The 22731-nt window shown below is 38.4% G+C and overlaps 1 protein-coding gene across 2 annotated transcripts in view; it reads left to right on the top strand.

The window, feature by feature from the left end:
* Positions 1–13476, top strand: part of LOC142353005 (uncharacterized) — a 284250-nt gene extending 270774 nt beyond the window's left edge. For both annotated transcript variants that reach the window (XM_075405184.1, XM_075405183.1), the window contains one exon: positions 11890–13476. In XM_075405184.1, the coding sequence (XP_075261299.1) occupies positions 11890–12938 (1049 nt within the window). In that variant the 3' untranslated portion in view covers positions 12939–13476. The remainder of the gene's footprint in view (positions 1–11889) is intronic.
* Positions 13477–22731: the final 9255 nt, after the last annotated feature.

Below are 22731 nucleotides of genomic sequence, written 5' to 3'. Positions count from 1 at the left end.
CATTTTTGAAAATCACGTAAGCTGTACATAACTGTGAGTCATCATATCTAATGTAATATTTAAACATTTTATAGCTAATCCCCTTCGTGTGAACAGCTTGGGTGTCATGCTGTGAGGTACGTTTTTGGAAATTTACATTATTGAAGTGTAAAATGGTAGGGGGTCAATGACCTTACTGATTCGATGTTAAGACACTGTCTTGCTAATCCCTTTAGTGTGAACAGCTTGGGTGTCATGCTGTGAGGTACACTTTTGAAAATTTACATTATTAATGTGTAATATGGAAGGGCGTCAATGACCTTACTGATTCGTTGTTAAGGCACTGTCATGCTAATCCCCTTCGTGTGAACAGCTTGTGTGTCACGCTGTGAGGTATATCTCTGGAATTCGACATTAGTAAAGTGTAATATTGGAATGGGTAAATGACCTCACTATTTTGTTATGGAGGGATTATCTTGCTAATCCCTTTCGTGTGAACAGCTTGGGTGTCACGCTGTGAGGTACATCTTTGGAAATTTACAATTAGTAAAGTGTAATATGGGAAAGGGTAAATGACCTTATTAATTTGTTGTTAAGGCACTGCTAATCCCCTTCGTGTGAACAGCTTGGGTGTCATGCTGTGAGGTACATTTTTGAAAAGTCGTACGTAACTGTAAATGAGTCATCCTAAATTTTTATTGAAGGATTATCTTGCTAATCCCCTTCGTGTGAACAGCTTGGTTATCATGCTGTGAGGAGGTACATCTTTGGAAATTGGAGGGTAGGAGGCTATACCTAATGTTAATACATAGGTACTTCCTTTTACCCCCCCCCCCCCCTGATCTGCTTAACTATTACTACTTGTGCTGTATCGCCAAAGTTTTTGGAAAGCTTATATTTGATCAATTCCATGAACACAGTCGCGACAAGTTATACGAAAATCAGTTGGGGCTCAGGAAATGGAGATCTGTGGTAATGTAATTTCTCCTCTCTCTGGATTCCATTTATCATAAGTACAACGATAAAGAGATAACCGATTCAACTGTTTGGTATCTCGATTTTGCAAAGCCATTCTACAAAACGGATCATTCTGTACTCACAAAGAAACTAGACAATTTTGAAGTCAAAGGAAAACGTTGCCACTAATATACCATAACAATCGGGAACAGTTAGAAAATACCAACGAGGACTGCTCTTAGTTGGAGCACGTGGCAAATGGTTTTGCTCAGGGATTAATACTTGGTCCACTTCTCGTCCTAAGTTTTTATAAATGACATGCTTGCTTCAAACCCCTCAATCGAAAGTTATGGCTTTGCTTATTTGAAGTTACTAACAACTGGTAGTCAACAATTTCAATCGGCTGCCTCAGAACTGGAAGAATGAAACAACGACAGCTTCATGGAGGCAAACACGCCAAAGTATAAATTGCTCAACACCAAAGGTAACATGTCAGCAAGTTTAAATCAAAATTCTTCCTCATTGATATCCAAAAGGACCTGGGCTTAGTGATTTCACCAGCTTTAACCTGGAATGAGAACTGCAACTTAAGGGTTCTAAAGGCAACAAGAGTGCTTTTCTCGTTGAAATGAAGCTCATCCCGAAAAGCGACTGGAAAATAAATTGAACTCTTATACAGGCTATGTCACAATCATCATCACCTAATGTTCACAAGCATGGTTCCCAAATCAGCCTAATATGGTAGAATTTGAAATAGTACATATCCTAGCAAACCAAAAAACCTCTGAATTACAAAAGCAACTGATAGAGCTAAACATTCTTCCCCTGAATCTTTACGTAGAAATACATGACCTACTTCCTTTTCTCTGAATAGTTGATGGAAATTATGATAATTCTATGAGTCTTAGTTTCACATGACAACATAGCAGAAAACAATATGAAATCGAAAAGAGCAGGCTGACGCGATCCAGCGATAATTTCTTACATACATTCAAATAACTATTCAATTTTGGCTCGATGCTACGAAAACGGTCAGCAAAATCTTCTGGAAATTCTCCTAAGAACATACAGCTATCTTTACAGATCTATCTGACGCATCATTCCAAAAGTTTTCAACTGCAACGTCTGGAAACATATCGAATAGCAAATTGATGGAGAACTTTCAACAAATCGCCCAAAAGCCCCAGAGAATTGAATTTCATTTCTCTAAGATTCAAAGTCTACTACTACTATTAAAAGCCCTCAAGAGAAGCAACACAGAGCAGAAGTCTAATTGACGCATTTGGAAAAAAAACGTTTGTTCAATCTCGATTTCTCACTCCAATTCAAAGGTACACTGAACGACAAATAAGTTAGCAGTCGCTAGTTTTACAAAGTAAAAGTTCACTTTTTGATGCAATCTTACTCCATCTTGTATGTTTTTTACACTATGGATCCCGTATAACAGTCGTCTTGCCTACCTGTGAAATTCGGATGATACGTAACGCTAACTCGCCAGATAGCCCAATGTAAAGTTGATCCATCCAAGTCTCATAAAAAAAAGAAAGTTATCACTATATCACATTTCAATCACATTTTTTTATCTCTAAGGTTTAACGAGGGTATAACAAATGCAAACGTAATCATAGTTCAACGTGAAAAAATCACATTTTGAGACAACTTTCTTGTTACTGTGAAACTTGGATGAACTCATCACCTTTACTTTGTTTTTTCTGGTAAGTGAACGTTGCGTTTTGTCTGAATTTCAGGATTTTTTCCGTTTGTGTCTCGCAGTTCGTGATGCACCACCCAGTTTTAGAGCACGTGCCATTACATCGGGGAGCACGTGCCATTACAAATAATATGCACCCACTAATCTGGGGGGGGGGGGGGTTGCACAAAAGGAAAAGATCCGAACTTCATAAGTAGGCAAGAGGACTGTTTTTATCGCTCCTGTACTACTTCGGCGTGACTAAAATCGCCACTAATTTGACTTCTCAACTGACGTGAAAAAGCCGAAAAAGGTCTGAACAGATCTTAAAAAGAGGCAGCTCTCCAACAAGATCCAAATACTTTGTAAAAACGGTTATAAAAAAAACCCAGTTTAGCATAAATTCCCCCCACTGAGGTAAGGGGAGGGTTGGAACAACTAGATTGTTATGTAGCGTCTGTTACAACTAATTTAGTTCAAATATACCTCCCCTCAATTGTAAATGGGAACTAAAAAAGATTGGAACTAAAAACATTTTTTAACCAAACAACCATATGCTTACCTACCCCCCCCCCCCCGCATATCTGTTATAAAACCAATTAACATTTGACGTCAGTTACATACGTAATAATATACCAGTAGACTTTAGGTGCGATTTTTCTGCTCTTTGTCAGCCTTATCCTTTCTATTTTCCCTCTTCCTCTCTCTCAATCTAATCACTTATTCCCATTTCCTACTTTTTCTCCTTGTGTTTGAAATGCTCTTCAGCAGTTATGCTCAATCTGAATGAAAAGAGGAATATTTAACATTTCTAAAAGGTATTTATGACAGCAGAGCCCCGGGTACTCAAATAGCTCTGTGTTATATGTACATATTTATGTGTTATAAGCTCAGCGCTAATGTCATCTCATAGAGTAGGGTTATGATGAGTTTTTCTGAACAGGGCAGGTATAAACGAAAGTGTGGTTATAACTAGCAGGTTATATATGATGAAGCGATAACCTGAGAACTTGAATAAATAACGCACTGAGCTGAAATATTTCTGTATAATCTCATCTCAGAATTAGAGGAATTTTTTTGAGTTGCCGTGGGTAGTTTTCAAAGTAATTCTAAATGAATAAATATGCTGTTATTGTTCCACAATTCTCTATTAACTGCATTAATATTGTTACTACCCCTCGTTATGAAGTTCAAATCACAATCAGCACCAAAACACACCTAAGGTAGTTCATACTGATAGGGAAGTGAGATTTCATTTCACGAGAGGGAAAAGACGCAATTTGATATCAGTTGGTGAATGCAAAGAGACATTTACACAGATGTTACTGCTAGTAGTATACATAGCTGTGTAGTGACCATTATTACATGTTTTAAGATAGGCAATACCATATAAGGAAGGATAGAGGGGGACATGGGGGAAATTTCCAACAATAACTTTAAACGTCCATTTATACCCTCTATCCTTCCTTATGTGGCATTGCCTATCTTAAAACATGTAATGTCCCCCCCCCCCCCGTAATAGTTACTACACAGCTATGTATACTACTACTGCTTGTAATTTAATCACAGGATAATTCAAATTAGGTTCGTCCGCTCGTTAAAATATCGATTTCGGATCTGCGGAAGAAATTGTGGTTATTATTTTGAACATTATGATGGCCCGTGTAACAAGAAACAGCATCTATTTACATTTTCGATCTTTTTAAATTAAAAATTGACTTGTGTTCCAACCATCAGCTTTTTCGGTGGAGCGATATCATTGAAGCGGCTTTCTGGGAGAAAATTTAAGGAATGGGAAAATTGCAAAAGGCTACCCGTAATTCGCCGCTAGAGTCCTCCAAACATTACTTGTAATTGCTCGCAAATGAAGTTATCATTTTTGAGCACATTCTTATGCCTAGTTTTATCAAAAATTTCCAGGTACCTCATTTGTTTTAAGAAGTTGCTTTTGTTTTGATGTAAGCGTGAGCGGATTTTAATTATTCTGTCTACTTCCTTTTTCTAAACATTCTGAAGTACAAATAAAAAATACATCAAAAAGGGTTAGAAAAGTTAAGCTCATAAATGACTTTGATCTAATGCTTGCTAATATAAATTTTGACGTTGCCTTTAGTCGCTCTTTGTCACGAAAACGGCAAACGAGGCGTAAATTAGCTTTACTTATCTTAAGCTAGCCACAACCAAATTTAGCCTCGTTTCAGTCCTTTATGAGTAATTCGTCCCACGTTAGCTGATTACGTTTTTGTTCTGTTGGGTTTTTGGCTCCACTGCCACTGCTACTAAAAGCAGTGATGGATTATTTAATTACTCTCAGATAGTTTTTCTTCTAATTACTCTCAGATAGCTTTTCTTCTAAATAATTCATTACTCTTGAACGAAGTTTGAAGCAATTATTGTAAACGTGTTGGTCTCTTAACGACTTGAAGAGGTGTATTGAGATTCCAGTTTTTCGCGACTCGAAGAAGACTATTGAGATTCTACTGTTTTTTTTTAGCTGACGCAAGTTTGTCATGACTTGAACTTTAAATTTTTATTTTCGAGCATTGACTTCTGTTTTAGAACTTTGACTTCTGTTTTCGATCGTTGGACTTTAACAATAGCTTAGTTTGTAATCTATAGTAATTTTTAAGTGCTGGTAATATTCAAATTGAAAAAGTCGCTTCGAGAATTTTTGCTCCCATAGAAGTTCCTCCTACATATCTGACCTACCCTACCCCTCCCTCCTAAACCTCCCCATCCTGCATCCCCTCCCACCTATCCCCCCGTCCCCACACACCCTATACCTATCACCCTACCTACCCCCAAACGTGCTGCCTACCCATTCCTAACTGAAAATTGGTTGTGTCCAACTATATATATTGCAATGTTTGCTTTTTTGTTGATGTTTGAAATAAGTAGGATTAATTGAAAATACTTTTGCACGATTCTTCGAGTCGTTTCCGGTATTCTACTGGCTATGTTTCTTTAGCTGATGCAAGTTGGTTCATGACTTGAATTATTGACTTTTGTTTTTGAACATTGACTACTGTTTTAGAACGCTGACTTCTTTTCGAAGACTGCACTTTAACAGTAGCTTAGCTACTAATACATAGTAATAATGAACTGCAGGTAATACTCCAGGTAAAAAGGGCATTATGAGAAGTTTTCTTTCCATGGCAGTCTCTTCTCGCTATTTAAACTGCAGACCCCCACCTGCCCCACGATCTGTTCCTCCCCCACCGCAACCATCTCCCCCTTCTTTACCTACCACCGCCTCATTTTTTAAAACCTGATAGGCTGATAATTTCTGACGCCAGTTTGTTCATGGCTCGAACTCTGGATATTTGTTTTTGAGCATTGACTTCTGTTTTAGAAGGTTGCCTTCTGTTTTTGAACATTGGACTTTAGAGCAGTAGCTTAGTTTCTAATATATAGTAATTTTGAACTGCTGATAATATTCATGGCGAAAAAGTTGCTTCGAGAATTTTTGATCCCATATACGTACTTACTACCGAACTGACTTATCCCCCTTACCCCCCGTCCTACACGCCCTCCCACCTATCCCCCGTCTCCTAACCCCCTATACGTATCCCCCTACCTACACCCACACCTGCCTGGCCATTTCTAACTGAAAATTGATTGCGTCCAACTATATATTGCAATGTTTGTTTTTTTGATATTTCGGACATAGGTAGGGTTCATCGAATGTTTTTATTGCACGACTCTTCGAGTTGTTTCCGGTATTCTACCGGTTATGTTTTTTAGCAGACGCAGATGTTAAGTTTTTTCGTTACTTGAACTTTTTACTTTTCAAACATTGACTTCTGTTTGTTACTAATACATAGTAAATAGTTACTAACACGTAGTTTTAAGGAACTGCTCGTAATACTCGATGTCAAAAGAGCATTTTAGAAGTTATCTTGCCATAACAGTCCCTTATCACTATTCAAACTGCAGACACCCGTCTGAAGCAGGCTGCAGTAGATTAGAGCTCCCACTAGTCGTCTGAGGGCAATTTCTCCGACGTTAGTCGGGTATGTTTTTTAATTGCTGCCGAACAAATCTCGGGGTAAATATTGAAAACTTGCTTGCTATTTATGCAAAACTTTTTCTTGACCTGATCTTATTCAAAAATTAAGCCTGCTGATAAAACGTAAGCGATTATAAGATTTCAGGTTACAAGGACGTGAAAGCTGTGGGGGTAATGGTTCAGTCTAACACGCAGAAGGTCGCGTGTTTGAACCGCTCCTTAGTGTCAGTTTTTGCACCCAAAAATTATTTGGGCTAACGCCCCCTTTTGTATAACTGCCCTGCCTGTCGTTCAAGATCAATTTGTCCGACGTTAATCGGTTCATGTTTAAATCAATAGTGCAGTAGTTGTTTTACTCTTGAAACGATCAAGTTTTAATTCTTTTCTGCATAAGAGTTTTCCCGTATCTGAATTTTTGTACTATACTTCTAAAATAGCTCCGGGTTAAATTTACATATGCCATTTGAAATGATGTGACTATGATAGGCTGTTTCTGAAGAGGAAGTAACGTGAATATGAGTGGATTGAACTCAAGAGGTACGGGGCAAAAAGTTATAAAAAATACACATTTTGTTGCTGAAAATAATACACTAAGAATTTGCACCAGATTTGCTGTTTTTGTTACTTGCCATTGCTGATTTTTTATAATTTTTTGCTCCTGGCCTCTTGATTTCAACCCACTCATATACACATTACTAGAGGGTTGTAAATGAAAACATGAACTTGCTGATTAAATAACTCATAACTCGGTGAGCTGAAGTAATTCTCTAGGAGCAAATCTGAATTCAAGAAGACTTTAAACTTAGATGTCGTGGGTGGTTTTCAACTTGATTTCTAATTGAATGTCTGGTAACGGATTTTGTGCACAATAAAGGTTCTACTTAAAAATTAGCCTCGTAATCTTAAAATATATTGTTGGAGCTTAGCTTGCGTCAACAAAATCGAGGCTGAATTATTTTCTGCATGAAGAAATCAAATGATTTAATGTGTTGGTTTTGACACTGTTGTCTGTCGGCATAGCTCTCTGCAACCGATCAGAAGTTGTCATGTTTGCGACGCCAGAAGTGAAAAATGAACAAAGCGACGTTTCAAAAAACCTGCCACAGTTTAAAATAACCAATGTACAAAAATTGTTCTGTGGTTTGTTCGCGGAAATACATTTATGGTAGCGAATTGCAAACAAGCAATCATGCAAATGTGATAGCGAGCTATTGTTGGCTTTCTCTTGGTTTTTTGCAATCCAAAGGATTTGGATGGTATTGGTGCGCTGTGTTTAATCGTTCCCAAATGAAGTTTATGGCAATTATTTTAGTCCTGTTGGTCTTTTTATGCGATTTTTCGATTGACCGATTTTTCGTCTGGCCCATTTGACTTTTCGTCCTTGAAAACGGGATAAACAGGTAGCGCCCAGTGGTCATTAAGTTTCATTAGATTACCTTAGCCGCGTTCAGTAGTGCTTCAGGTGCTTAGAGTTGTCATGTTGTGAAGCTACTTGGAAGGCCGTAGTTTATGGTTAAAATGTCATTTTTAGGAGTTTTGAGCCCAAAATATTGCATTTTTTCGCGTTTTTTGTTAGCACAGTCTGAAAGTGCGGCTGGTTAAAGTTGATAAAGGTCTTTTGCAAGACATGCTTACTTTTTATGAGCATTCCAGGAGCTATATCTTTTGGTAATCCAAACAAAATCACGCAAATTTATACTATTTTTCACAATTTTTTTTCAAGCTTTTTGAAAGTTTTTTTTTCGTTTTTGAGTGTTTTTATCCCTAAGTGTCAAGGACCCTCCTCTAGGGTTTTACAATGGGGTTTCTAGTTGTAATGGAATGGTTTTCAACATTTTTACGTCACGAATGTTAGCATTTTTTCTACGTGACTTTCAATTTTGTTCAATTTTTTTTGATATTTATTGTCATTATTCAGGTTTTTCAGCCGCAGGGTTTAGAGTACCTCCCCTAGGGTTTGATAATAAGTTACTGGAAACTTTTTTATTTGGCATGGATTATTTTTCAACTCTTAATATCACAAATTTTAGCTATTTTATTATAAAAATTGCAATTTTAGAGCCCTTAGAGCCACGGAACCTCCTCTAGGGTTGCTGCATACATTCCAGATGTAATGGTCTGTTTTTCAAAATTCTATCACAAATTTAACCATTTTTTAAAAAAAATGTTTGCAATTTTTTCAAGTTTTTTGAATATTTTTTATTTTTCCGGTACCGAGGGCCCAGTTTCGGGAGTTTATGGAGTGGTTATTAATATTTTAATTACTCGAGATTTAGCAATTTTTTTAATAAAATTGACAAATTCAAATTTTTGGAAAATTATTGTTCCAAATTTATGGATCTTTGAGCCAATGAAACTATTTAAGGCTTGGTTTAGTCTCTTGAAACAATGATATGGTTCTGATGATGTTATTATCACGAATTTTAGCAAGATTTTGTTAAAATTTGCAATTGCTTTTAAAGTTTTTGAATATTTTCCTTTGAGTTTAACGATCATTTCTGGCCAACGAAAGTTTTTATGTCTTGCAGATGGGTTTCATGACAGAACTCAGAGATAAAAAATGGTTTTGAAGACTATTTTTGCTCCGAAATCTGGAAACTTTAAATTTTTAACTTTTCATATTTTATGTTTTAATTACTAATCTAGAGTCAAATCTATCATGGAAAAAATTCTTAGCTCTCTCTCTCTCTGTCGGTTGGAGTTTTTTTCCATTTTTCTCGGTCGCTTTTTATCTCTCTCTCTCTCTCTCTCTCTCTCTCTCTTTCCTTAACTCTTTTGTTGATGCCGCACTTTAGCTGCTATTATGTGGCGTGATGCCATCTTCTATTAACCTCATTGGCGCTGAAATAGGGTAGAGATGTTTTTTTCATAAATGAGCCGACTAGCACGTTTTAGGAAATCATTGTTAGTTGCTCTCAAACGAAGTTTGTTGCATTATATTAACCATGTTGGTTTTTTTGCAATTTATCTTTTGACCGATTTTTTGTCTGAACCATTTGACTTTTCGTCCTGAGAAACGTGATAAAGAGGTAGCGCCCAGTGGGCATTAAGTTCTTTTATAGATTTTCAGCTCATCAGTCTCCAAATATGCGGTTCACAGAAACTGTTTTGGAGACTCATACTTATTGTGTGAAGGGCGGTTCTTATAAATTGATCCCCCTCCCACCGTTGCCCCTCCCGCTCTTCCTCACCCCCACTACGGTGCACCCCTGCCCGCTGCGCTCACCTCACGCCCCTTCAATTCGCCCGATGTTAGTCGGTTATGTTATTTTTTCATCTCCACACTTTTTCGACTTTTTCATAAGGAAGTCGAATTAGAGTTGATTTAGTTACGCTGGATTAGTAAAGGGAATTAAAAATCAGCAGATTTGTAGCGTGATTTTTTTCAATTTACCTTTGGTGTGGAGTGAGAAATGGAGATTGAACAAATTTTTGGTTTTTGAAATGGATTTTTTGCCTGCGAGGCAAATTGCTTTCCGCTACCAGTGTTTTTTTTTTCTTGAGTGCTAAACTTTTACAAATTTTTTAGTTGCAATTGACTGAATCACTAATGTACTTTATGACTCATTTGTGACAGGTTTCATTGGATGCTAATGAATCATTAGAAAATCTACCGGATAGCTTGACTTCAAAATATTGGTGTTTATGACTGACCTTGTCGGTTTTTTATGTTAATCCGTTTTTTACCCGTTTTTTTTGCTGTTCTTGGGGTCTTTTCACTTATCCTCAATATTAGCAGTATTCCCAGGCCTTCTTTTTCTAGTGCGGAGTGTTTGATCAATTCACTGGCTTAAGAATTTTGAAATTGTGTGGTATCATCCGGTAAATGAATTTAGTACTGAGTTTTTTTGAGGCCACTGATTCTCAATACGAGTCTGATTTTTGTCAGATTTCTCATTTTTTAACCTCTGTTAATACTTTGTCTCACTGATTTCTGCAAGATTGTTGCATGGTATACGCAACCTAAGGACGTATTGTGTCACTAGTTTTTTGTTTGTTGCGTCAAGATTTTTGTTACGACCATATGACGCACGCTCACTTCAAATGTACTTGAGATCTTCACCCTCAAATAGACTTACTTACTCTAAGGATCTAATCTAATTTGAGGCCAGCGGAATGTATTTCACTCTAAATGAAGTTTATCTGCGGCCAGAGCAGAAGGGAAACAGCAATCAGTAATAAATTTTTTGTCAAAATGTAACAGCTCAGCAATTAGTAGAAACAAAGACTGCTTTTTGAGACTGCAGATCTACGAAGGTACCGCAGCTATTTTCTAGCAATCTAGAAGCTATGTTTGTTAATTCCTCCGCTCTTATCTTAACAATATAATTATCGAATGACTTTTTCACACTGACTTGATTTTGAGAGTTAGTAATCGATCTAATTTTGTATTTTAATCAGGGGGGCTCAATTACTTATGCTATTTGTTCGTTGTAATGTTTAAAAAGAAAGTCAAATCAAATAAGTTTGAAACCTTCGCAACATTAATGTTCTTGTTGGTTTCTCACTTTGCGTTTCAGAAGAAAGTTAAAAAATTAATTATAATTTGCTAGTGTACTTTTGGAAAAGTGTCCAAATACTGAGCTATTGTTCTCAGAAGCAACTATAATTTATCATTTGTATTTTTCAGCCAATGTCAATGGTCTCAACATAAAGGTTATCGAGCAAAAGGGTGCTAACCAAATGTGTGCCGCATGAACCTTTGATCCTTACTGATAGATTTCTCATTTTCAATGAAAGAATACACAAACTTGATATTATAAAGGCTTTTGTATTTTGGATAACTGGCCAGGGTGGTAAAAACCTTAGTTATAACCGGCCAGATCTGTTGATCAGTGATTTGTTTGGTTGATGGCTTCTAGGGATCTAGCCTGCTTGGCTTTTTATAGAAATTAACTAGGGTCTGAAACGATAGCTGAACTAAAAATGTATATGTAGGTTACTCACAGCGTTTATCTTGAAGTCGCATGTGATATGCTACAAAGTTTGTAGATACACGCGAGTTTTTGATATCACAGCGAGGCTTCTCAATCAGTGACTTGACTCTAATCTGAGTTCTTTATTTTTGATTTAGCTTCATACAGAATTGTGAATTGTTAGTATATACGTTAAAGCATATTCAAAAATATGTATTGTTGAAGAGTGAAATTGCTTATGGTGGTTGCTCGATTTATGCTTAATAAAATAATAAATAATTTAATCTTTAAATAATTTGTTTGGTGGGAATTTTAATGATTTGTGTGGTGTACTTCAGGAAGCGAGGATCTATCGACGACGGGGCCATCAAATCACAATAGCAGCGCAAACAACAGACGTCTCAGCCAGCTAGACGAGGATCAAGTATTCAGACCCAACAACGCCACCCTATCTTCTAAAAGTCCCGAGAAACATTACAGTAACAACAGCAGTTCCAGCAGATCATCCAAAAGCTCTAATCAGAACAGATTGTATCCAGATGCAAAATCTGTAGAATCATCTCCTAGTCGTTTTAAAGTGCAGCTTACAAAAGACCATTTGTCCAGCGTGAACAAAAGCGGCAAAGTTAACAACTACAAAGATTCCTACGAACTATCAACAACAAAGATTACCGCGTGTTCCTATCAAAGTTTTGAAACTGATGGAGGTAAGTTGAGTGCAGTTGACCTCAGGCTGGACTACAGACGAAGCTCCAATTCCTCAACCGGTGATTTACAACCGCAAATTGAAATCAACGGATCCAAGCGGTATAAAAAGAACCTAAGCAACCAGTCCTCGCACAGTTCTCGAAGTTCGCCTAAAAGACACGGACCAAATCACATGCAAAAGTCACCGAATCGCAGCTTGGTCGGTGAAAGCTCAGACAGCGATCGAAACTCACCAGCGGTCATATTCAAAATGGGAGATTCCAGGAACTCGGCGTCCGGAGACTGGACTCAAAGTATGGACGGTGGATATTACGGAACTGGTGGAAGCAGTTTGGAGTCGTCGCCCTCCCGGCATAACCAGGCTATACCTCTGGAACGTCTGGACGTTAATGAGGATACTGATCTGGTTACCACAACTACAAAAACGATTAATTACTCCACAAGCTTTAAGTACAACGTTGAGTCGTGCGGGGATAACGATGTTAATAATACGAATAATACATTTACAAATAGTAGCTCTACTTGTGAGGTCAAAGGTCGTTTTAACGGGAACACTGCGGGGTTGTATGTTGACGATGAGGATGATTATGCACTGGAGGGAAATGAAATTGACAGTCGGGGATCGTCGAAGTCGACTAAAAGAGCGTCTGTGCCTTTGGCAGTTGTAACTGAACTCTAAAACTCTCTCGGGGAAAGCTGTAGAAAACTTAATTGTAATCAACCCATTCATTCGAACTATCCCAACATCCATTTTGCGATCCCGACCTTTTCTCGGCTATAACAATGCTATAGCAATAAAGGGGGTGTTTTACCGAATTTTAAAGCGGGTACCCAATTTTGAACTCGATCAGGCTTCATTTTTTCAGTTTGTGTTCCTTATCCGTATTAGCACGAAAAATTAAAGCTCTTATATTCAAGAGAAAGACTTAACCTTCGTTAGAATCCTCTAAAAATAACCAAATTTCTGGTTCATGCGATTGCACGATGTGGGGATTAAATAGGTTTGTTTCATGATGTTTAGCAGTGGTAAGCGTTAATGTTATTAAAAAAATTTCAATGGCAATTCCGTAGAATTCAGGTATAGTTGCGCTGTATTGTATTTGTTTGTCTAAAAGAATTCAAAACCTTGTTTTCTGTAACATTCCGCAATTGAATTAATGTATAATTTTGAATTTTATGCCTAATAATGTATAAAAATTAAAAATTATTTTTGCTAACTGTTTTCATGCAAAGCCTTGAGCATCAGAGCCCTACATCTGCCCCCTTTGTAGGCGGGGGAGATCATAAACCAAGACAGTTAGGTCCTGGTGCTTCGAATTGATTTTGTCGGTCAGTAAACGTTTTGCCTCTGAATTCGCAACTTCTGTTGTGCATTGAGAGCCCGGGCACAAGCCGATGAACAGAATTTGAAGTAACTGCTGCGCAATCACGTATACCTTTTAAACCATACATTGTGCAAATTAACCTCTGGCTTTGAAGGTAAGAATTTTGCTTTGGTAAAAATCTCACTGCTGTTTCAAAAAAGGTTAGAAAACAACAACAGGTATTAATGTGTCTGAAAGTGAAACGACTGATTCGAGATTACAGGCAAAAAATTAATTTGCAATAAATTTTTTGCGGAAATAGGCAAATACTCTGGTGATTTTGTTCACCTAAAAATCCAAAAGTTGGAGAACTGTTCTGAAAAATTCAATTTTAGAGTTCTGAAAAAATCTACGAAGTCAACAAATTAGACCTTAAATAACCGGGTCGAGGATTTGTACATTCGTTGGCTGTAAAAACCGGAAAAATGAATGTAATAAAATCGGCGGAGAGTTGTCGTTATATAGGAAAACACCTTGACACAAAACTGTCGATTGAAACACATCTAAGCGTAGTTTTAAGAACAAAGGAGGTTGCATTCGGACCAATATATCTGCTAAGAAATCATATACTTTTAGAAATAAGGCCCCATGTTTTCAAATATTTAGTCCTTTCTCATCTTCATTCAGTGGAATTTTTTTGCAAATATTGTCGGCAAAGAATATGCAGCGTATAAATCGACAGATGAACTGGTGCATTAAGTTTGCTATTTGCGTCGTAAGTATGATAATTGCCGTGAAATTATTCTCAAATCACATGTCCTACCAGATTAATTAATTATTTTGTTGTTTAGACGGATAAAAAACCATACACACTTGACTCAGTTGGGTACATCCGAAAATTTTAAAATTTGAATACATCCAACGGTTATAACTTTCAAAATAACATGAACAAACGTTTACATGAACAAACACCTTAATGGGTAATAGTTACTGGGTAATGTTCATTAGTAGTTTCATGTATAATTTTGATTATATCGAAACATAATTTTAATCATTCTAAAGGCATGTAAACTCGAACCTTTTGGTTATATTATTATCAATTTACATGTTTGGAGATTTATAAATCTTTGAACAGAAACTGTACCTGTTTCAGGTAAGATACCTGTACCTGTTTCAAGATTAGACAGAGAGATTGCTTGAGCAATCACAAAGAACACGAGTACGGAATTTTTATTGAGTCTTTTTTGATTGGTATTGTTAATAGCCGCCCTCATCTTCTCAGCCGGCTATTATTGCGCTCGTATTTTTACAATTCAAAAATTTTACAATTGGGGCGCTGTCTTTTTTTTAAGATCTGTTCACACAATTTCATGATTTTTGAAGTCAACTTGGAGTAGTGATTTTGGTCAAGCCGAAACAGGAAATGGAGCGAAAAAGCGAGTGGTTTTTTACAATTCAAAGAATTTGAATTGTATTGGGGCGCTGTCTTTTTTTTTAAGATCTGTTCACACATTTTCATGATTTTTGAAGTCAAATTGGAGTAGTGATTTTGGTCACGCCGAAACAGGAAATGGAGCGAAAAAGCGAGTGGTTTTGCGGCGTGAAATTTTTTCGCTCTAATTTTAAAATACAGTGAGAATACGGTGTTTGAACAAAAATTCGCTTCATCGGTAGTGGTTTTTTGTTCACATGCGGCAATTTCACTTTGATTTTTACTGTTTTTTCGATTTTTTGGATCGGATTTTTTTCTAAATGGTTTTTCCAATCCATTCACAGTCCGTTCTAGGTCTAGTTTTCTGTTTAGTCAATGAAAATTCTTTGAATTGTACGTCAGGACTTGTCCTGCTATGTTTTTTTACTTCGTCAAACTTTTTTCGCTTTACCATTTTGCCGTTTTTTCGACATTTTGCGTGAAATCTTTTTGACTTCTCTAGGCTAGTTTCTCTCTTCTCTCATTCTTCTAAAAGTGAATTTGAACATCAGTTGCTGAGCAAAACAATTCAAAATGAACAGAGTCGGTATAAAAAATTGAAGTCAGAACTAGAAACGGGATAAACCCATAAAGCCCAATTTTAGATGCCCGCTATTTGAACGTCGTTCCTATAAGTCTTAGTTACCACCTCTAATGCTTATTGGTGTTGATAGTAGCCCTTGTAGCCTCTCTCTAAGAAACAGAAGTATGTTCACCTACGAAATGCCATCAAAATAAATCGGACTTAAAAAATATTTTTGCACAAAAATCTTTTTTTTTCAATATTGTAAGAGAATGTAGATAAGGATTCAATTACATTGTTCTAGACAGTTTGTTAAGTTTTTTATATCAGTTTTAAGTTGTGGGAACAACCAACTCGTTTTGGTTGCGATAAGGACAAAAGTCAATGTTTTTTCAAGTTTTACTTCTGACTTGATTGTTGCACGACATGCTCCAGGGGAAAGAGGAGGCCAACTAACACATCACAGACGTTTGACCAGGTCGTCGAAGGGGGTGTAACCCAAGTTGCCTAGAAAACCGTTTCGAAAAAGGTCAAGAAAAAATTGGGCGAATCAGCCAAAACGCGTGCGAGGGCGGAGACCGGGCGAACGTAGGTGCCGTAAGCCGTTTTCACCTTGACCACACGGTGTTGCCCATCTCGTCCAGGGTAGACTTCGAGAACACGTCCAAGGGGCCAAATTCCACGTGGAGTCATATCTTTCAGAATCCAAACGATGTCGTTGACTCTGAGTGGTGTTTGGTCACTATCGCTCCATTTGGATCTCTTTAACAGTGTTGGAAGATACTCTTTGACGAGTCGTTTCCAGAAATGAATGACCATTTGCTGCACATTCTTCCAAGACTTGAAACTGGCGGGTTCTTGGCTGTCGAACTTTCCAGGTGGGAGAGAGTTGAATGATCTGTTGATCAGAAAATGGTTTGGCGTGAGAGGCATTTCATTTTCTGGAATGTCAGCGACAATCGTTAGTGGTCTGGAGTTTAATATAGCTTCGGTCTCGACCAAAATTGTCCTGAACACATCAAGCGACAGTCTTCCGGAGCCTAGAATGATCAATAGAGTGCGTTTCGCGTCGATTATTTGCTCCGACAAATTGCGTGAAATTTCATGCGTTGCTAACACATGCTTTGGAGAGTTTTCAGCACTGAGCTATCTTGTGGAAAGAAATGCTGGCGCTGTTAGCCACTTGGCTGGTATTTCGTCTGGATTGAGACCACGGGTCCCGTGGTCAGCTGGATTTTCTTTGGTGGTAACGTGTTTCCATTGGTAAGCATCAGTTGATGCAAGGATTTCTTTGAGGCGATTCGCAACAAAGGCAGGTTGCTTCTTGGTTGTCGATAACCAATCAAGTACTACTTGACTATCTGTCCAGATTGTAGAGCGAGTAATGTGAAACGATGACTCTTTCATGATGGTTGAAAGGATGCGCACTCCGATGACTGCGGCTTCCAACTCTAATTTGGGTATGCTGATTTGTTTAATTGGAGCAACTTTGCATTTGCCTATTAAGTAACAAGTTTCAACATCAGTGGCTAAGTCAGGAACTGTTTTCAAGTATGCAACGGCTGCAACTGCTACAGCTGAGGCGTCGACAAATACACGGATTTCATTTTCACTTTCTGGTGAATGGCAACTCTTATTGAGAGTTCTGTTCAATGTCACTTCTGGTGAAGAAAAGTATAAGTCCAAATTCTTTTGAAGTGGTTTAACTACTTGAGGGGCAACTTGTTCATCCCATTTTTCCCCAAATTTCCACAGTTCTTGAAGAACTATTTTGAAACGGATCGTTGATGGCGACATTATCCCAATTGGGTCGAAGATCGAGGAGACAAGACTAAAGATCTTACGTTGAGTGTACGCTAAGGCATCTTTTGGGAAATCAGCGAGAGGTTTCATAAGAAAACAGTCTTTCTCAAGATTCCATTTAACACCAAGAACTCGAACAATATCTGTCTGGTTGTCTCTGTCATCTGGAGGGATTTGGGTTAGGACTATAGAGCTGTTTGAAACAAATTTTGTGAGTCGAAACCCACCAGTTTTTAGACAATGTTTTGTTTCAAGAACTGCCTTACAAGCGTCTTTTTCTGTTGCATGTGATTGGATGTAGTCATACATGTAAAAGTGCTTTCTGACGGCTTTGAGGGCCTCTGGGAAATGTTGAATGTTCTCTTTGGCACAATGGTTAAGAACGTATATTGCGCACGAAGGCGAGCAATTTGCTCCAAAGATGAGTCTGGTAAATTGGTATTGTTGTATCTGATTGTCTGCTAACCAGAGAAATCGAAGAGCAGATTGATCAATCTGATGGATGGCGATTTGCATAAACATGCCTTCGATGTCCGCAAGGACCGCCACGGGATGTTCTCGAAATCTCATAAGGACACCTAAAAGGTTATTAAGGAGATCTGGTCCAGTAAAAAGGTTTGAATTAAGCGATTGGCCGCGGAATTTTGATGCGGCATTTGCAACTCGGCGGACTTTTCCGGGCTTATTGATATTTTCCACAGGATGGTGTGGCAGGTACCAAATTCTGTCTGGTTGAGGATCTTGCATTTCCACCGGTTTGACATAGTTTTTCTCGAGATCTGTCAAGAGAGTCTTATTGTATTTTTCTTGCAACGAAGGTTTACGCTGAAGGCGTGTGTTGAGGCTTTTGACTTGGTTCAGTGCAGAATAGAAGTTAATTTCCAACTTTATTTCTGATTTCCAGGGCAGTTTGATTTCATATCTCTCACCATTGTGATTGATGGAGTTCTTCAAAATATCAAGAAACTGTTCTTCTTGCTTTGTGTAAACTTGTTCACGGTCCTTCTGAATGCCATCTGCTTCAATACTCCAGAACTGTTGAACAAATTCGTCAAGTCCGGGTTCATCTGTTCTGTTTCTTGAGACATTGAAAATAAATTTCTTCTGCTGACTTGCGGGCTGTTGAGTGGTGGCTGAGATACAATTCTCATATTCGCCAGCGAGGGTCCAACCAAGTTTTGTTTTCACACCAAACGGTTGATTTTGATTGCCAGGTATAACATGTGTAGTGTAGGTGAATGCGAATGCATTAACACCGAGGAGGGCGCCGATTTTGCCATCGGCAATATTTGGGAAATGTATGTGGCGCAAACTGTTGAAGGCATCACAAATTTGATTTAATTCAAAAATTTTTGCAGCTGTGACGTTCAGGGACGGGGTGCTGAACGTTCGAGAGAGTTCAAACGATATTTCAGTTGACTTGTATGGAGTTATTGTGACTGGCTCAACAATTTTTGAGAGGGACATGCTGTTCTCTGTATTGAGAAATTGTAGTGGTACTGACTGTTGAGTTTCAAGGAGAAGCTCAAGAAATTCAGCTATGGCGTCGAAGACAAAGCTGAGTTGGCTACCGGAGTCTACGAGGGCGTAGGTATCGAATGCTTTATCCCCCTTGAGAAATGAAACAGGAAAAAGCTGCAATTGCTCATACCAATTCTTCGGTGTTTCTGAGCATTGGTTAATGCTGAGCGATTGGTTAATTCCATTGCTGTTTAAAATACATCATTGCATGTTTTGCTGGCTTTGGTTGTTGAAAGTTTGGCCATAACGGCTTTTGGGGGCTCTGTTTGTTTGACTTTTGAGAACTGTTGAGAAGATGTTTGACTGTTGAGAAGATGTATTTGGAGTTTGACGTGAAGCTGTACTACTAGACGAAGCTGTTGGATTGCTAACAGAAAATACTTCAGTAGAAAAGGCTGCTGTAGGGCGTTTGATTTGCTTGGCAGGATCATGAAGAGTTGTGTAGTGTAATCCACTGCAAACCTGACATCGTTTTTGCGATGGGCACGATTGTTTGCGGTGTTTGTTGCTCAAGCAGTTTGTACACAAATTGCTTTGGCTGACAAGGTTGTATCGATCACCTGGTGAGCACAACTGATACTCAGGGCAAGTGGCAATGCTGTGTTCTTGTTTGCACTTCTCGCAAGATCGTTTTGTGTTAAAAGTTTTATTCGAAACGTTTTGCGAAGTTGACGGTTGTTTTTGCTGAGGCGCAAAGTTCCAATGTTTTCTACTGTTTTCCACTGATGCGTTGTTGACTGACAATGGGAGGTTGCTTTTGTATGGCTTGGTTTGTAGGTTGTTCAAGTTGACAAACTTTGAGGCTTGAGAACTGATGGTTCTTTGATTGCTTTCTCGACTCACTTTGTCGTAGATTTGAGCTTGGAGCTCTAACCATTGTTGAAAATCGACGAGAGTCGGGTCTGAGCTGAGCTCGGTAAGACAATGTTCAGTCCATTTCAGAACCAAATGATGTGGTGTTTTCTCTTTGGCTTTCTTAATGAGTGTTGTAGACTGGAGGTCTGCTGTAAATCCAAGGTATTGGAAGGCTTGCACAAGTCATTTCAAAAGTGAGGAAAAGGCAATGAAGCTTTGCTTGTTTTGGAGGTTCATTTGCCAGTTTTCGAGCTGGTTAGTGAACGTATTCACAATTATCGTACGATCACCGAAATGTCGGATTATTTCATTCAGTGCTGTCTGATAATAAGATGGATCGCAGGAATAAGCATGGATCAAGTCCTTTGCTTTCCCAATTACAGAAATCTGCAAGTAGGTTATACGATGCGTGTCTGTAATGGAAGGGTTGTTGTGAATCATCGTGTTGAAATTATTGATCCACTCGTGAAAGTGGATCGGGTCACCATTGAAATTCTGAAGTTTCAAAGGTGGCAATTTGATTGAATGTTTGAAATCAACATTTCTTTTTTCCTGTGTTACTTTAGGGTTCGAGTATACTGAGCTTATTTGTTGATTGACAGTGGAAATTAAACTCTGGTTAATTAAAGGCTGGCCTAACTGATTTTGTCCAACAGGATTTAGCGGTTGATTAGTGCACATTGGGGCATGGATCGTGGAAGTTACTGGAGATTGAAAGTTCGATGGAGCTTGTGAGCCATGAATAAACTGGTTGTTACACAACTGACTGGGATGTGTCACACATTTAACTGGGAACGTGCTGGCAATTCTATGTTGACTGTAAACAGGTTGTGGAAATTGCACAGGAGCCGCAATTCCGTTTGATTGTGGAGCTACCTGGTTTGGCAGAAAATTAGGAGCTGCAGGATTTAAGACGGTATTTTGATGCTGTTGTTCCATCAGGGGCACAGTAATTGGAGGGAAACCTGCGGAACGTACCCCAGTTATAGGATTAATACAATGATTGGGTTGTAGGCAACTGTTTTCTGCGACTATTTTATCAATTCTACTTGGAAGATGCGAGGTTCTGTTTGCCACTGTGGGTAAGCAGGGGAGTTTTTGCAGATCACAGTTCAACAGTTGACTATCGAGGTATCCACTTGTTCCTATTTGAATTTGAGAAGGTTCAAAATCCTGTTGCAGATTGGGAAAATTATGGTATAGAGGATTTCTGTTGGCAGTTGAATCCTGATTATTGATTTGATTTGGCAAGTTTAAATTAAAGGTTTTCTCCAATACCGAGTTTTGGGCAAATAGACCATCTGCCTGTAATTGAATAGTTGGATCTGCCAAATTGAAGGGGTTTGAAAGTGAGTGATTACCTGAAAGGTTCAAATTTTGGAATGGAGGCAAAAGGTTCTGCGACGTCTCAAAGTTGTCACTCAAGTTGATTTGAGCTGTTTCAATATCGCAGACATCTCTATTTACCAGGTTGGAGGCAATTTCGAGTTTCCCTGATCTTGTTGGAGAAGTGAATTCTTGTCTGGTATCTTTGTCAAAGCAGGGAAAAGGATTCGGAGCGTTTGTTTGGTTTTCAAGGTTATTTTTCGATTTTAGAAGACTTTCATGAACTTCCTTTTTAGGATTTCTTTGGTGGGCTTCAAGCACATGTTGAATTTGAAGTCCTGGTTCATTAGATGTTTGTAGAAACAATGATGGTTGTCTTGGCCGTGGTGGTATTGGGGGCGGCTGATTGAAGAGGTTACTGCTGGTCTGCTTTTCTTCTATATCGCGCTGATGCTGGATTCGTTCCTTGTCGTCACTGGGCGCAGGTGTTGATTGCCGAGACAGGTTTCTTCTGCTGGAGATCATGCTGACAACGTCTCTAATGCGACTGGAAGACTGACTGAGCTGGCCATCGTCGTCCAACAGATCGACTCGCAGTTTCAGTTCATTGAGGCGAGTTATTAGTGCCGTTTGCCTATTCAATATAGATGATGCAGTGCTTTGATGTGGCTGCTGTCTCATCACTTCCTCTGAGAGTTTTTTGAGCTCTTTTTCCTGGCCTTTGATTTTGTTGATCATCAAAGACAATGATCGGAAACTCTTTTTCTGCTCCACAGTTTTCTCAAGGAGATCGAGCAGTTTTTTCATTGACATTTCTGTCGCTTTGAACATATTGATGGCAAATTGACATTCAGCGCTGTTCTGCTTCAACAAATTGGTGGCTGCTGCTCAGTTGTAGCTGACTGTTGATGGTGTTGGTGATGCAGCTCGTTACTGAAGGTGAAGAACGGCTTTGAGAACCGGAGCGACGCAAATTTTTGATTTGAGAAATAGTTGTCTAAGGTTTGAATGCTAATGATCCTAGTTTTTTCTTGTTCAAAAGACCAGCGACGCAACTTTTCTCAAAAATGATGTCCTAGGATGTGTTTTGTGTGCTAAATCTAGCTTTTTGCACTAAAAAAAACCTAAAAGCTTTCCGAACGTTAGCGCGTTTTAACCGTTTTTCGTTCAACAGACCTAAATAATTGCTTGTTTTTTGTTGAATTAACACAAGTTTCGCTAAAATAGCTGGCGTTAACTGTTTGAACTAGTATGTGTGGCTACTGTGGTTTACAGGAAAACTGTGCCTTGCTACAATTATGTAGTTGAACCAATACTAGACCAGAACTCAAATAATTGTTACTTTAAACTCCTTTTTCATGAAAACTTCAATAAGATCGTCTGTTTCTCTCAAATACGAATAATTTACCAAACAGAAAGCTTATAAAGCTACCCAGGAAATTTTTCCTTAGCTCCCTAACCCTAACCAAACACTATGATTAATGAATACCCCTCACAGTTTTTTGCGAAATTAGAACTTGAAACCTGTTCTTTTTCTAGGAGTTTATTGTTGTTTTGACGGCTAAAGATAAGAAATTAGCAAAAATGAGATGCGTTTAGGCAACATGGGCTACAGAAGGGCTACTGAATGCTAGAAATTTGCAGAGACGAGTCATATTGTGGGAAACTT

This window comes from Convolutriloba macropyga, chromosome 14, assembly GCF_964194025.1.
Source record: "Convolutriloba macropyga chromosome 14, txConMacr16.3, whole genome shotgun sequence".
In the NCBI taxonomy this organism is placed as follows: domain Eukaryota; kingdom Metazoa; phylum Xenacoelomorpha; order Acoela; family Convolutidae; genus Convolutriloba; species Convolutriloba macropyga.
This window is presented reverse-complemented; position numbering and strand designations above follow the sequence as displayed.